We start from the raw sequence: 14,086 nt of genomic DNA on the forward strand, positions 1-14,086 counted from the left end.
ACTGTGGGAAACCTGGACGTGACAGGGCACGTGCTTCTTGGCCTCCAGCAGCTTACAGCTAGCTTGAGGTAGCAAAGCAGAAAGCCACAAGATGATTAGAAAATCCTGGGTCCATAACGGTGCAGAATGGCAACCTGGAAGAGACCTTAAAAACCTCACATGAGCCCAGAGGCCCCCAGCCTAGGCCGTATCAACTGTAGCCACGCTAAGGTAGAGTCCACGTGACCTGTGTCCCCACAGAGCTCATCCAGACGGAGCTGCACCACGTGCGGACGCTGAAGATCATGACGCGCCTCTTCCGCACGGGGATGCTGGAAGAGCTGCAGCTGGAGCCCGGAGTGGTCCAGGGCCTGTTCCCTTGCGTGGACGAGCTCAGTGACATCCACACACGCTTCCTGGGCCAGCTGTTGGAGCGTCGGCGCCAAGCCCTGTGCCCCGGCAGCACCAGAAACTTCGTCATCCACCGCCTGGGGGACCTGCTCATCAGCCAGGTGAGAAGGGGCGGGGCCCATACGCTGAGGTGTGATCGGACTCTCAGATTCTGGGGGGGTGGAGCCAGGAGATCTGGAGAGGCCCGCGGGCGTCCGGGGCGGGGCTTACGTCCGGGGGGCGGGGCTCATTGCTGACCCAGCCCCGCCCTCCAGTTCTCAGGTGCCAGCGCAGAGCAGATGCGGAAGACCTACTCCGAGTTCTGCAGCCGCCACACCAAGGCCTTAAAGCTCTATAAGGAGCTGTATGCTCGGGACAAACGCTTCCAGCAGTTCATTCGGGTGAGCAGACCTCTCCAGGACCTGCGTGCAGGGCCTGCAGGCCGTTTCCTGGGGGGCATCGTGTGCTTTCCCAGCCCCGTGGAGCCTGTCCACCATAAGCCCTCATGGTGGTAGAGCAAATGCCCAACGTGGGGCTCGAACTCACGGCCCCGAGATCAGGAGTCACACGCCCCACTGACTGAGCCGGCCGGGCTCCCCTAGAGCAAGTGCTTTCCGTGGTTGGTCCTTGTAGGAAATCCGTGGCGTGTGGTCCCCGTTTTCCAGGTGCAGCCCCCTAAGCCAGAGGAGGGAAACGGCCCAGTTAGGGCCTGCACCACAGCTCAGGCTCCAAATCCAGTGTTCTTTCTCCCCTTCTCCCCACTCCGGCCCTGAGCTCTGCCCGTGCCCTTGTAGAAGGTGACGCGTTCGGCCGTGCTGAAGCGGCATGGGGTGCAGGAGTGCGTCCTGCTGGTGACCCAGCGCATCACCAAGTACCCGGTGCTCATCAGTCGGATCCTCCAGCACTCCCACGGTGAGGGAGTGGGCCCGGGGAGGGGCGTGTGGGGAGTCTGTCGGGTGAGAAAAGGCTCCGTGACCAGGGAAAGGGCGGGATCAGATGCAGAGCCCCTGGCAACGTCCGAAGACGGGGTCAGGACACCGTGGGACCTGGGGCCGGACTGAAGCGGACTGGCCGTCCCTCATGCCAACCCTGGGCACCAGGGACTGAGGAGGAGCGCCAGGACCTGAGCACAGCACTGGGGCTGGTGAAGGAGCTGCTATCCAATGTGGACCAGGACGTGCACGAGCTGGAGAAGGGAGCCCGCCTACAGGAGATCTACCACCGTATGGACCCCCGGGCCCAGACCCCCGTGCCTGGCAAGGGCCCGTTTGGCCGAGAGGAGCTTCTGAGGCGCAGGCTCATCCATGATGGTTGCTTGCTCTGGAAGACGGCGACGGGCCGCTTCAAAGGTCAGTGGTCAGCGCGGCAGGCCAGGCAAGAGCCTGGAGCCAGATATATAGAGAGAGAAGCATCCAGCCCCTAGGATCTCTCTCTGCAGCCCTACGTCTGGGGGGCCCCGTGGGAGGGAAAATGTGGTCTCTGTTGCAGCCAAAGTCCGAGTTCTGTATTTAACTTCACGGACCGCACAGGGGCTTCCTGGTCAGGATTTACCCCTTTCTTTGGGCCTTGTGTGCCCAGAGAGCCAGCAGTCTTGGTGAGAAAGACGGAGCAACTCTAGGACCAGGGGCAGCTGGTGGGGCTGCAGAATGGGCGGGGGCTTTGGGAGCACAGGCAGGGAAGGCACAGAGCAGGGAGCAGAGCCCAGTGAGGGACAGGCGGGAGGGGGAAGACACAAGAGAGCGGGGGGTGGGGGGGGTGCCATCCCAGCCTCTCTTCCCAGACCGCACAGGCCAAGCCTTTCCTACCTAAAGCAAGGCAGAGAGAGTAGCAGGCCTCGGCTTTGGGGGTGAGGAATGAGGGAACCTGCTCCCTGGGCCTGAGTCTGTGTCTCATGTCATGAAGTCCCCACTGCACAGGCTGGGGGACTGCTGTGCCTACCGCGCCTGTCTTCATCCCTTTCCCTCTTTTCCATCCCTCCCACGCAGCAGCTAAGAATATAAACCGTGGGGGTTAAAAATAGCAAGGCTGGAGAGCTTTATTTCTGAAGCATTTAGCAAAAGCCCTCCCCTCTGTGTGCCCACAGTTTAGTAAGATCTCCAAGGGCAAAGGGTGAGCGTGTGTTTTTTTGACTGTGACATCTGAGTTCTGGGGACTTGACCTTTTGTTTCCCCGTCATTGCTAAAGTCTAGGACTCAGGATCTGAGTGGCTGGAAGGTGGGACAGAGAAGGACAAAGAAGGAGGCCTCTGGGGTGGAGGGAGATGGGATTATTCAGCTGTGGGAGAGGTGGATGTGACGTCCTCCTGCGCCCTGCCCCTCGAGCACTGGGAATGTGCCAGGCAGGGGGATTTGAGGTCAGATAGCCTAAAAACCCTTATGTCGGTTGCTAGGCATAGAATTTAAATGTATGTATTTTTTTAACTTTTATTTGTTTTGAGAGAGAGAGAGCAGGGAAGGGGCAGAGAGAGAGAGAATCCCAGGCAGGCTCCGCACTGACAGTATGGAACCAGATACGCGGGGCTCGAACTCACGAATAGCGAGATCATGACCTGAGTCGAGATCAAGAGTCAGACACTCGACCGACTGAGCCACCCAGGTGCCCCAAGGCGTGGAATTTAAAGGCTGAAAAAGGGTGGGCCGTCCTGCTCTGGGGATGCTTTTTGCCCTCCCCCGAAACTCTGGACTCTTTCACCCAGAAAATACACATCTGTGTTGTATTAACATGTAAAATTGCTTCTGCGACTTCAGAAGGTTTGCAGAACCCCTTAAAGACCAGCAGCAGACATCCTGGGGTCTGTCATCCCTGGGTTAAGAAACCAGCATCAGTTTCCTTCAGAGGCACTGGTGACCCCCTGTAGTCTTCTCTAGCCGGGAGAAGACTGTTTGATCTGGTGGCACGTGTCTCTTCTCCCCTGGCGTTTCTTTTTTCTTTTTTTTTTTTTTTAACATTTTATTTATTTTTGCAAGACAGAGAGAGAGAGACAGAGCATGAGCAGGGGAGGGGCAGAGAGAGAAGGAGACACAGAATCCGAAGCAGGCTCCTGGCTCTGAGCTGTCAGCGCAGAGCCCGATGCGGGGCTCGAACTCCTGAACCGCGAGATCATGACCTGAGCCGAAGTCAGATACTTAACTGACTGAACCACCCAGGCGCCCCTCCCCTGGCATTTCTGAGGTGTAAGAATGGGCGGGTGGGAGGCCGCAAAGGTAAGAGGAAGCAACCGGAAGGAAGAGAGGCAGGAGCCCTGAGTGGACACGTTGGGCCTGGTTCCTGAGAAGGAGGCAAGCGGCCGCCCAGGCCTCTGAGGCTGGCTGCTCTCCCACCTCTCCCCTGCCTCTGATGCTGGCTGTTCTCCCACCTCTCCCCCTGCCCAGATGTGCTAATGCTGCTGATGACAGACGTACTGGTGTTCCTCCAGGAGAAGGACCAGAAGTACATCTTCCCTGCCCTGGTGAGAACTTCCTCCTTCCCCTTTCTCAGCACAGACTAGTGCTATGGGTTCTTCTTCCTTTTCTATGCGACCCGGAAAGAACCCTAGAATCTTCCGGAGTCCAATGGCTATAACTGTAACCATTATTGTAATATCTCAGAAGGCATAAAAACAGCTAACATGTGTGGTCACTGCGTGCAGGCTCTTTCACACTGTCAGGAGGTCCATTATTAACCCCCTTGTTGCAGATGGGGAAAGAAAGCCTTTAAGGTGTTTTTTATGTGTTTTTTCTCTTAAGTTTATTTATTTATTAGTAATCGCTACACCCAGCATGGGCAGGGCTTGGACCCACAACCCTGAGATCAAGAGTAACTCACTCTTCGGACTGAGCCATCCGGGCCCCCAATAAACATTAAAGTTAATTAACTTGTCAGAGGTCACATGCGCTCCTAAGGTCCCCTCTGGCTGCACCACAGCTTTGTGCCCTGTACTGCAGGCTGGCCCCTCAATCCTTTGGGTGTTCCGGAAAGATTAAAGACCAAGACACCCTTATTTCCCCCTTTCTGACTGGCAGGACAAGCCCTCGGTGGTATCACTGCAGAATCTGATTGTACGGGACATCGCCAACCAGGAGAAAGGGATGTTTCTGATCAGCGCGGCACCCCCTGAGATGTATGAGGTCCACACAGCATCCCGGGATGACCGCAGCACCTGGATCCGAGTCATTCAGCAGAGCGTGCGCGTGTGAGTGTGTGCACGTCCGCGGGACACCTGCAGCCGAGGGGCAGGGCCACAGCACGCCCTCCCTGGGGGAAAGAACCCGGGGTTGAGAGGTGGAGGCACAGGCTGGGGGAGAAACACGATGGCCCAACGGGAATGGTCACCTGTGTTCACGTATCCTGTATAGTCGTATTTTCTATTAAGACAACCCGGAACACCTTGCAGCAACATGAGCTGACAAAGCACCACTTGGAGCTGAAGCTGTGACTTAACCCTGACCCCTAACCTCTGAGCCCTGACCCTGGACACTAACCCCTGACCCTAAACTGGACCCAGACCCTAAACCCCAACAATGAGCGGACCCTACCCCAACCCCCATCCCCTAACTCTAACCCTGACCATACCCCAACCCCCAGCCCCTAGCCCTAACCCCTGACCCCTACCCCAACCACTAACCCCTAACCCTAACTGCTAACCCCTACCCCAGTCACTAACCCCGAACCCTAACCCCTAACCGCAACCCCAATGCCTAACCCCTAATTCTAACCCTAACCCCTAACCGCTAACCGCAACCCCTAACCCCTCACCCTTAACCCTAATCCCTAACCCTATGGTGGCCTGTCTGACGGCCCACAGTACAGTTTAAGCTGCATGAACACCCTGGTCTGTAGGCAGTGAACTGTTAACTTGGATTGGATTGCATTTTATTTGTATTTTCTAAAACCGAATGAAAAAGGGAATGAAACCATTGATCCTGGAGGTAAGAGGAGTAAGTCTCATGCACGCACCTCGTACGGGCGAGGCAGGAAGGAAATTGCTCAGTGTGCTACCTCAGCCAACCTCCAGCTTCCATTGGACACACGTTAGAGTTGATGCCCTCAGCAGTGCTGTGTCTTTTATGATGACAAAAAACAAAACGCATGTAAAATTTCAGAATGGATCCTTGAAGATGATGCCAAAAGATAAACCCAATAAGGATATTTGTAAATTTTTTTTTTGCTTTTAGAACCGGATTTTCTTTACTTTCTAATATATAACCTTTTGTTTACTTCGGCAATTTAGACTTTTGAACAAATTTTTCAAAAATGTACAAAAGTAGGACATTGCCTGTTCTGGGAAAAGTGCAAAACACCTGAGCCATTGACGGTAGATCCCTGGGGGCCTCTTTATTAACAGCATGCGTATCTGTAGTTGTGAAAATTAGAGTTAATGTTACTTTTTGTAATCGATTTATTGAGCTTTGGCCTTGTTCAAAGCACTGTTACGTTATCTCATTTAATTCTATCAAAAAACCTGTGAAGAAGATATACCCATTTTTCAGAGGAGAAACAGAGAGATTACCACCTGGTAAATAGCGGGACCAGGATCTGGGCCCAGTTTGCTTAACGCCAAAGCCTGTGTTTGCCCGTGCTCATGGCGCTCCCCTGCAGGTGGCCTGTGGAGAGGTAACACACACACCAGTACAGACAGATGATGGGTGTGAAGGAAAGCAGGGGGTCAGGAGCGACTAAAGCCAGGGCCTGGGGCTGGTGACTCTTACCGGAGAAGCGGAGAGCACGGAAAGGCGGCCGATTCCTGATCCCTCAACCCCACCCGACCTGTTACCCCTCTAGATGCCCATCCAGAGAGGACTTCCCACTGATTGAGACAGAGGATGAGGCCTACCTACGTCGAATCAAGAGTAAGTCCATCCACGGAGCGCGTTAAGTAACTGCCATACATCCACACGATGGAACACGGTGGAACTATTTAAAAAGGGACGTGGCTCTCGAGGGCTGAGGTAGATCCGTAACCAGACTGTCTCGTTAAGTAAGAGGGCGGGGTTTAAAACCACGCCAAGCGTCTGCCACCACGGGTGTAAGAATGATGGGGAAAGGAGTGTGTCGCGTGCCCCGTGTGTGCACCTAGTACCCTCAGAACGGTATTCTTACTGTGTGGCCGATGAGGGGGAACCAGGAAGACCAGGGTGGAGACATTAAGTTACGGCTTTTACTTTTATCGGTTAGACTGTGAACTGTTCTACAAAAAGACCGACAAAAATCAGTTTCCTAAACAAGGTAGAAGGTGGTTTCTCTCCGGTCCAGAGGTGGGAAGTGCCGGGTGGTCAGGACAGCTGTGCTGTCTGTCTTTACCCAGCGATCCCTTGTCTCCCTGTCCAAAGTGGCTACTCCAGCTCCCGCTGGTACATGTACATCCCAGCTAGCAGGGAGGTGGAAAGGAACAGGGAGAGGTTTCTGTTGTAAGATTAAAAAAAAAAAAAAAAAAAAGTTTATGTATTTATTTTTGAGAGCGTGAGTTCGAGCACGAGTGGGGGAGGGGCAGAGAGAAAATCCCAAGCAGGCTCCACGCTGTCAGCGCAGAGCCTGACACAGGGCTCGAACTCATGAGATCGTGAGATCATGACCTGAGCTGAAACCAAGAGACGCTTAACCGACTGAGCCGCCCAGGCGCCTCTATTTTATTTTTCAATGTTAGTTTATTTTTGATCATTTATTTTTGAGGGAGGGGGATGGGAGGGGGACGGGAGGGGGAGGAGCAGAGAGAGAGGGATACGGATGATCCAAAGCTGGCTCTGCGCTGAGAGCACAGAGCCCGACACGGGGCTGGAACTCCTGAACTGCGAGGTCATGACCTGAGCCGAAGTTGGACGCGTAACCGACTGAGCCACGCAGGCACCAGGCACCTCCGTCACTCCTTTCTTGGAAGGGCTGATCCGGAGAGACAGTCCTGACCGCTGGCCAGAATTCAGTCCGTGGCAATGTTAGGCTGTCGGGTGTAGTCTAACTGGCAGCCATGTGCCCAGATGAAATGTGTATACATTCTCCAGTTATAGGAAGATGGGAGGATGAAACCTGGGGACACCTGCAGTCCCTGCCACAGGTCGTCTCAGTTTTGTGTTTCAAACAGAAGTGCAGGGGCTCCGGGCTGTCTCAGTCGGTAGAGCCTGCACCTCTTGATCTCCGGTTCGTGAGTAGGGTCGTGAGTTCGAGCCCCATGTTGGGCATGGAGCCTACTTTAAATTTTTTTTTTTTTAATGTTTATTTTTGAGAGAGAGAGAGAGAGAGAGAGAGCTAGTGGGGGAGGGGCAGAGAGAGAGGGAGACACAGAATGTGAAGCAGGTGCCAGGCTCCGAGCTGTCGGCACAGAGCTTGATGCAGGGCTTGAACTCCTGGATTGCGAGATCATGAGCTGAAGTCGGACACGTAACTGACTGAGCCACGCAGGCGCTGCATGGAGCCTACTTTAGAAAACAATAAGCGAATGTATCACTTTTCCCTGAAGAAGTGGTTTTTTGTTTTTTTTTGTTTTTTTTTTTTTGCATAAATGCCACAAATTCAGAATTAAGTCCTACCACTGAGCCCAGGCCTGGCCTCTGAGCCCTCGGGCAGCCTTTCCGCTGCTGGCTCCCAGGCCTCCGTGTGCTCATCCGTCCCTCGTCCACAGCGGAGCTGCGACAGAAAGACCGGGCGCTGGTAGAGCTGCTGCAAGAGAAGGTTGGGCTGTTCGCCGAGATGACCCATTTCCAGGTGGAAGATGATGGCGGCGGGGTGACCCTGCCCACCCTGCCCAGGGGCCTCTTCCGCTCCGAGTCCCTGGAGTGCCCTCGCGGGGAGCGGCTGCTGCAGGACGCCATCCGTGAGGGTGAGGGGGCCCCCCCACGTGACCTCACGGAGCATGGGCACACAGACAAGGGGAAGCCCCGTAGGAGTGCCCGCTGGTGCCCGGTGCGGGAAGGAGGCCTGGTCCTTGCTGAAGTAACCTCTGCCTCGTGGGTGGTGGTGCGATGGAGCCCGCCTGTGCAGGGGGCTCCCCCAGATGCCTGAACGTTGCCGGTGCCGTGGGAGGAGGGTGCCCCCCACCACTACGCCCCCCCCCCCCCCCGCCCCGCCCCTCCCAAAGGTTCCGCGGCTCCTGTCCTCACGTCTCCTCCCTTCCCTGTAGTGGAGGGCCTGAAGGACCTCCTGGTGGGGCCCGGCGTGGAGCTGCTCCTCACGCCCCGGGAACCAGCCTTGCCCGTGGACCCGGACAGCGGCGGGAGCACGAGTCCTGGGGTCACCGCCAGTGAGTGTGGGCTGGGGCCGCGGGGGGGGCGGGGGGGGGGGCGGTAGGAGGGGCCAAACTGCAGGGCCCTGAAGTCGGAGCTCAGCCTGCCCTTTGCCATCTTTGCAGATGGTGAGGCCAGAACCTTCAATGGCTCGATTGAACTCTGCAGAGCTGACTCCGACTCCAGCCAGAAGGTGGGTCCGCAGGAGGTGCCGGAACTGGCAGAGGGTGGGAAGGGGGCGGCCGGGCTGTCGGCCCCTGACACAGAGCTGTCAGGGACACGCTCCAGGGACCTGGTGCCTATGAGTGCCCATCCTTGCCTGTCTCTGCAGGATCGGAACGGAAATCAGCTGAGGGCTCCCCAGGAGGTGAGAGGGATGTGAGGAGGTATGGCGGACTGGAGGGAGGGTGTCGTGTCTGAGAAATTGGAGCCCAGCTCAGAGTGGTGTCGGGGAGAGGCTACATCGGAAAGTGTCCGAAGGTTGACTGTCCCCAAACCCACATTTAGTCGCCTTCTGGGCAGTTCTCCCACCCTGAAGCTTGGGCCCTGTCCCCACCCTCTCCTCTGTCCTCAGGAAGCGTTACAGCGATTGGTCAATCTCTATGGACTTCTGCACGGTCTCCAGGTCGGTGGGGGCAGGGAGGAGCCGGAGGCGGGGTGGGGCAGGGGTGGGGGCCCGTCAACCTGGCCTAGGCACGCTCCCCTTCCCCACCCCCCCCACCGGGTTCCCCTACACCTGACTGTCCCCGTGCGCCCCCAGGCGGCTGTGGCCCAGCAGGACACCCTGATGGAAGCCCGCTTCCCCGAGGGCCCCGAGCGGCGGGAGAAGCTGACCCGAGCCAACTCCCGCGACGGGGAGCTCGGCCGCAGCGGGCCGGCCCCCGCGGCCCCCGACAAGCAGGCCACCGAGCTGGCCCTGCTGCAGCGTCAGCACGCGCTGCTGCAGGAGGAGCTGCGGCGCTGCCGGCGGCTGGGCGAGGAGCGCGCCACCGAGGCGGGCAGCCTGGAGGCCCGGCTCCGCGAGAGCGAGCAGGCCCGGGCCCTGCTGGAGCGCGAGGCCGAGGAGGCGCGCAGGCAGCTGGCCGCCTTGGGCCATAGCGAGCCCCCTCCGGCCGAGGCCCCCTGGGCCCGCAGGCCCCTGGACCCTCGGCGCCGCAGCCTCCCGGCCGGAGACGCCCTCTACCTGAGTTTCACGCCCCCGCAGGTAAGGAGGCCCTGAGCCAACCCGGGACTCGAGCCCGAAGGCGACCGGCCGCGGCCAGAAGCACTGGGCGCCGGCTGGGGGGGCCGGGATGGGCGGTCTGGGCGGCTGCGATAGGCAGTGGGGCACAGAACTGGGCAACTGGGGGGCTGGGACGGGCGGTCAGGGGCACAAGGCGCTCAGCGGTGCTGCCCTGGCTGAGCTCATTCCTCGGCCTGCTGCCTTTCCTGCCGGCCCGTCACAGCCCAGCCGAGGCCACGACCGCCTGGATTTGTCTGTGACCATTCGCTCTGTCCATCGACCCTTTGAGGACCGAGAGAGGCAGGAGCTGGGCAGCCCCGAGGAGCGGCTGCAGGACAGCAGTGACCCCGACACGGGCAGCGAGGAGGAGGGGGGCAGCCGCCTGTCCCCTCCCCATAGTCCGCGAGGTGAGGCGCAGAAAGGAACTGGGGTGCCGCCCTTGGCTGTGTGTCCTGGGGACATTTGAGGTGACCCCTAGTTAACCTCCCAGGGCTATGGTGACTCCTGGGAGGGGCACAGAGGACACACCTGCAGCCTCTTCTGATGGTGAGCGGGTGGCGGAGCTCTAGGAAGCAAATGTAGGAGCCTCTGTCTCCTCCAGTGAGTGTGATCTCAGCCTCTTCAAGTAGAAATAGGTTTCTAAGAAAAAAAAAAAAAACTCTAAGACCTTCCAAGTTCTCATAGTTTGTTCAGGAAACACAAAATAACCAAAAGCTAGCGTGCCTTTATGTAACCATCTTAAAATATTTTGTATCTTATTTGTTTATTTGTTTTAAGTTTTATTTATTTTGAGAGTGAGAGAGATGTGGGCTGGAGGGGCGGGTGGGGGTGGGGGGGAGAGACTCCAAGCAGGCTCTGCATTGTCAGCACAGAGCCTGATGTGGGGCTTGAACCCACAAACTGTGAGATCATGACCTGAGCCAAAACCAAGAGTCAGATGCTTAACTGAACCCCTGCCCCCGGAACCCCATTTAAGATTTTATTTTTAAATGATCTCTGCACCCAGCGTGGGGCCACTTGAACTCACACCCCTGAGATCGAGTCCCATGCTCCATTACTCAGCCAGCCAGGTGCCCTTATTTGTTTATCTTATTTTTAATTTTAGAGAGACAGAGGACGAGCAGGGGAGGAGCAGAGAGAGAGGGAGAGAGAGGGTCCCAAGCCGGCTCCACGCTGTCATTGGCAGAGGCCAATGTGGGGCAAAAGCTAGTCGGATGCTCAACCGACTGAGCCACCCAGGCGCCACAGAATATTTTGTATTTTATTGGCCAAGCCGTATCCTCCTATCCTCAGGAAGGGAAGCAGCACACAGGTGTGGGAACATTGCTTTGCTGACATGGGGCGGCATCAGTGTAGGGGTGCAGCTGCTCGCAGAGCGGGTGCCCTCTCACTAACGCTGCCCCGTCCCCCTTTAGACTTCACCCGAATGCAGGACATCCCGGAAGAGACAGAGACTCGCGACGGGGAGCCTGTGGCTTCAGAGAGCTAAGGGGGCCCCTCCCCCGTCCTGTGCCCCCATGAAGAACACACCGAGGGAGGCAAACTCTGGGGACTCCAATCCGCCAATGATGAGGGAACATTAGAACTGCTGATTGTCCTTGCCAGCTCTTGGGCTCCTTGGACACCTGGGGCCGCTTAGGAAGCTGGAGGAATTGGGCCGCAGTGCCCCCTGGTGGCATCCAGAAGCTACACCACAGATGCCAGTTTTTCATGCCTTCTTCCCTCTACTTTAGGAAAATTTATTTATTTATTGTTTATTAGTGACGCAGGGAGTGGGGAGATTTAGAGCACCAGGGACATGGGAACCAAGCCATAGGGATCAGGGGGCCTTGTCCTGTAACACTACTGGGGTTTATTCAGGCTTAACCGTGCCGCTGCTGGGTTCTAACCCTGACGCCCCTCCTGGGCAACACCGTCTGTGAGGAGGGGCTGCACCGCAGGACCCTGCTGCCCCCCCCCCCCCAAGAGGGGCTGTGGGCAGGGCCACGCCCCTCTCCCTCCCCCTCAGCCTCGCACTGCTCTTCTCCCTTGTCCATCCTCCCCGGGAGCCCCAGGGAGACCGCCTGACTTCCGGAGCTGATGGAGGAGGGGCTGAGGTGGCCCTAACGGCTTTGTTGGGGGGTGAGGGGAAAACCCACGGGACCAGAATGTTTTTTTGTTGTCGTTGTTTTTCTTTTTTGTACCAAAGCCAACTGCACGTGTTTTCTATTTTTAAGAGATGATTTTAGGCAATTAGAAACCACAGCCTTCCATCTCCGATTATCAGAAGAGCTTGAGGGGTGGGGGGACCATATCCTCATCTACAGTAATGGGGGACCTATTCTGACCTCTTCTCCAGCCGTTTGGGAAAAATGTTCTAGGGTGAGTTGGGAAATCTCCGTGAAGCCTGACCTCATCCCCACCTCAGCAACCGGGACTGAAACCTCAGTGTGAATTTTGGGGATTTTTCAGTGGACCCCCAGTGCCCACCAGCCCCAGCCATTTTCTGCCAATTTGATTGTTAAAAAAAGAAAAAAGAAAAAAAAAGATAAAGCAGGGAAAATTAAAGACCTGGAACCCCACAAAGTGCTGTCTCTAGGTGTCTTCTGCCCCCCTCTTCCCCTGCCCCGGGGCAGAGCTGGGGGTGGGGGGAGGGGCAGGCACCAGCTCCTTCCCCCCCAACCCCCGAAGGGGCCTTTCCTCTCACAGGAAGCGGGCGTCTCACTGAAGACAGGCCACTGACAGGAGAAGCTGCCCCAGCCCGTTTTGTCATCGTGGATGTCCCCAAGCAGCAGGGTGGGGTGAGGGGCACTTGGGTTCTGGTGAAGCACCTGCCCTCCCCCCCCCCCCGCCCCCTTTGTGTGTCCTGCTCAGAAATGACGTCAGCCTGTTGCCCCCACGCCTCCCTTCCGGACACAGTTCCTGTCGGCCTGTCCCTAGAGTCACTGTGCCCCAGTTCTGTGTTGTGTCACAGCCCCCGCGCGACCTCTTCCAGAGGCAGCGAGAGATTACGTCGGTTTCAGTTCTCGGTTTCGGTTAATTTTACTTCCTGTTTCTGGTCAGTACCTGGGGTGGTGGTGGGGAGGAGGGAGGGCGGCCGGTGGCCACGCGCTGGTGCGCACGCTCGCTGGTACTCACGGGCACACGCACTGGTGGTACCCTGGCTGGCACAGCGGAAGCCCTCCGCTGAGGAGAGGAACTGAAATCAGCTGGGGGGCCGGCTTGGGGCCGCACCTCCGTCCTGGACATCTGGCCCACGGCATCTGGCCTTTGGCAGGTGCTGTCTCCGCTGTTCTGGGACCTGAGGTGGGCAGGTGCCCAAGGGAAGGTTGCCCGGCCGGGATGCCGGAGCCAGCCCTCCACTTCCCCCCTGAGCACCAGCTTCTAGTGTGCTGCCTCCTTGGCTGGGGGCTGGGTCCCAAACCTGTTAGGGGCCAGCGTTGGGGTGTGTGTGTGTGGGGGGGGTGATAGTGCTCAGGCCAAGAGAGGGCAGTGCGGGCTCCTCCAATGTCACACAGCCAGTGAGGGATGCTGGTCAGGGGGAAGGGGAGACCTGGAGCCCCAGAGCCCAGGGTGGACGTGGGGAAGCCCATGGCTCATGAGGACAGCACTGGTGTATTCCCAGCAGCACTGGCCCTCTGCCACCTCTTGGCCCTGAGACCTGATGTCCACCCCTCTCCGACCTGGCTGCTCCCGTAGATGAGTCTTGCAGCTTTTCGGGTTCTGCCCGCGGTGCCCTCCCTAAGCCCTTCTTCTGGAACACAGTCAGCATCTGTCCTCCCCACGGCAGGTTCAAAGCTCTCTGGCCGCTTACCGCAGGGAGCCAGGGCCCAGCTTCTCACCGGTGCCTGCCTTCCACTGCATGGAGTGCCCAACTGACGAGCGGGCCCTCCTCACTGCCTCTCCCCTGCCTTTCCCACCCCTCTCCTCTCCAAGGTTAGATGCACATGGTCCCTCATCTCCGACTTGGGCCTGTTTAATTCAGTATTTACCAGGGCACCTGGGCGGTGCAGTCAGCTTACCGTCCAGCTTTGGCTCAGGTCATGATCTCGTGGTTCCTGGGTTCAGGCCCCGTGTCCGGCTCTGTACTGATGGCTCAGAGCCTGGAACCTATTTTAGATTCTGTGTCTCCCCCCTCTTTGCACCCCTCCTCCATTCGCATTCTTTCTCTCTCTCTTAAAAACAACCATTAAAAGAAAAAGAATTCGGCAAGGTGCATGCTCTCTAAAAAAAAAAACAAAACCCAAACTAAAGAGAATAATAAACTCAGTATTTACCTCCAGGCCCCATTAGCACAGATGCCCCCTGGGAGCCAATATCCCAG

At 57.3% G+C, this 14,086-nt stretch overlaps 1 protein-coding gene across 16 annotated transcripts in view; it reads left to right on the forward strand.

Annotated features, from left to right (window-relative positions):
* The window catches only part of LOC122476031 (rho guanine nucleotide exchange factor 2), a 29,514-nt gene extending 17,170 nt beyond the window's left edge, over positions 1 to 12,344 (forward strand). For 12 of the 16 annotated variants that reach the window (XM_043568192.1, XM_043568205.1, XM_043568209.1 and 9 more), the window contains 15 exons: positions 241 to 491; positions 645 to 770; positions 1,164 to 1,281; positions 1,470 to 1,718; positions 3,741 to 3,817; positions 4,371 to 4,540; positions 6,130 to 6,197; positions 7,961 to 8,158; positions 8,459 to 8,578; positions 8,687 to 8,754; positions 8,893 to 8,928; positions 9,136 to 9,186; positions 9,322 to 9,765; positions 10,007 to 10,190; positions 11,199 to 12,344. In XM_043568192.1, coding sequence (XP_043424127.1) covers positions 241 to 491; positions 645 to 770; positions 1,164 to 1,281; positions 1,470 to 1,718; positions 3,741 to 3,817; positions 4,371 to 4,540; positions 6,130 to 6,197; positions 7,961 to 8,158; positions 8,459 to 8,578; positions 8,687 to 8,754; positions 8,893 to 8,928; positions 9,136 to 9,186; positions 9,322 to 9,765; positions 10,007 to 10,190; positions 11,199 to 11,272 — 2,234 coding nt within the window. In that variant the 3' untranslated portion in view covers positions 11,273 to 12,344. The remainder of the gene's footprint in view (positions 1 to 240; positions 492 to 644; positions 771 to 1,163; positions 1,282 to 1,469; positions 1,719 to 3,740; positions 3,818 to 4,370; positions 4,541 to 6,129; positions 6,198 to 7,960; positions 8,159 to 8,458; positions 8,579 to 8,686; positions 8,755 to 8,892; positions 8,929 to 9,135; positions 9,187 to 9,321; positions 9,766 to 10,006; positions 10,191 to 11,198) is intronic. The other 4 variants (XM_043568195.1, XM_043568203.1, XM_043568200.1 and 1 more) reach the window with 1 other exon arrangement.
* Positions 12,345 to 14,086: the final 1,742 nt, after the last annotated feature.

This window comes from Prionailurus bengalensis, chromosome E4 (assembly GCF_016509475.1).
Source record: "Prionailurus bengalensis isolate Pbe53 chromosome E4, Fcat_Pben_1.1_paternal_pri, whole genome shotgun sequence".
Classification (NCBI taxonomy): domain Eukaryota; kingdom Metazoa; phylum Chordata; class Mammalia; order Carnivora; family Felidae; genus Prionailurus; species Prionailurus bengalensis.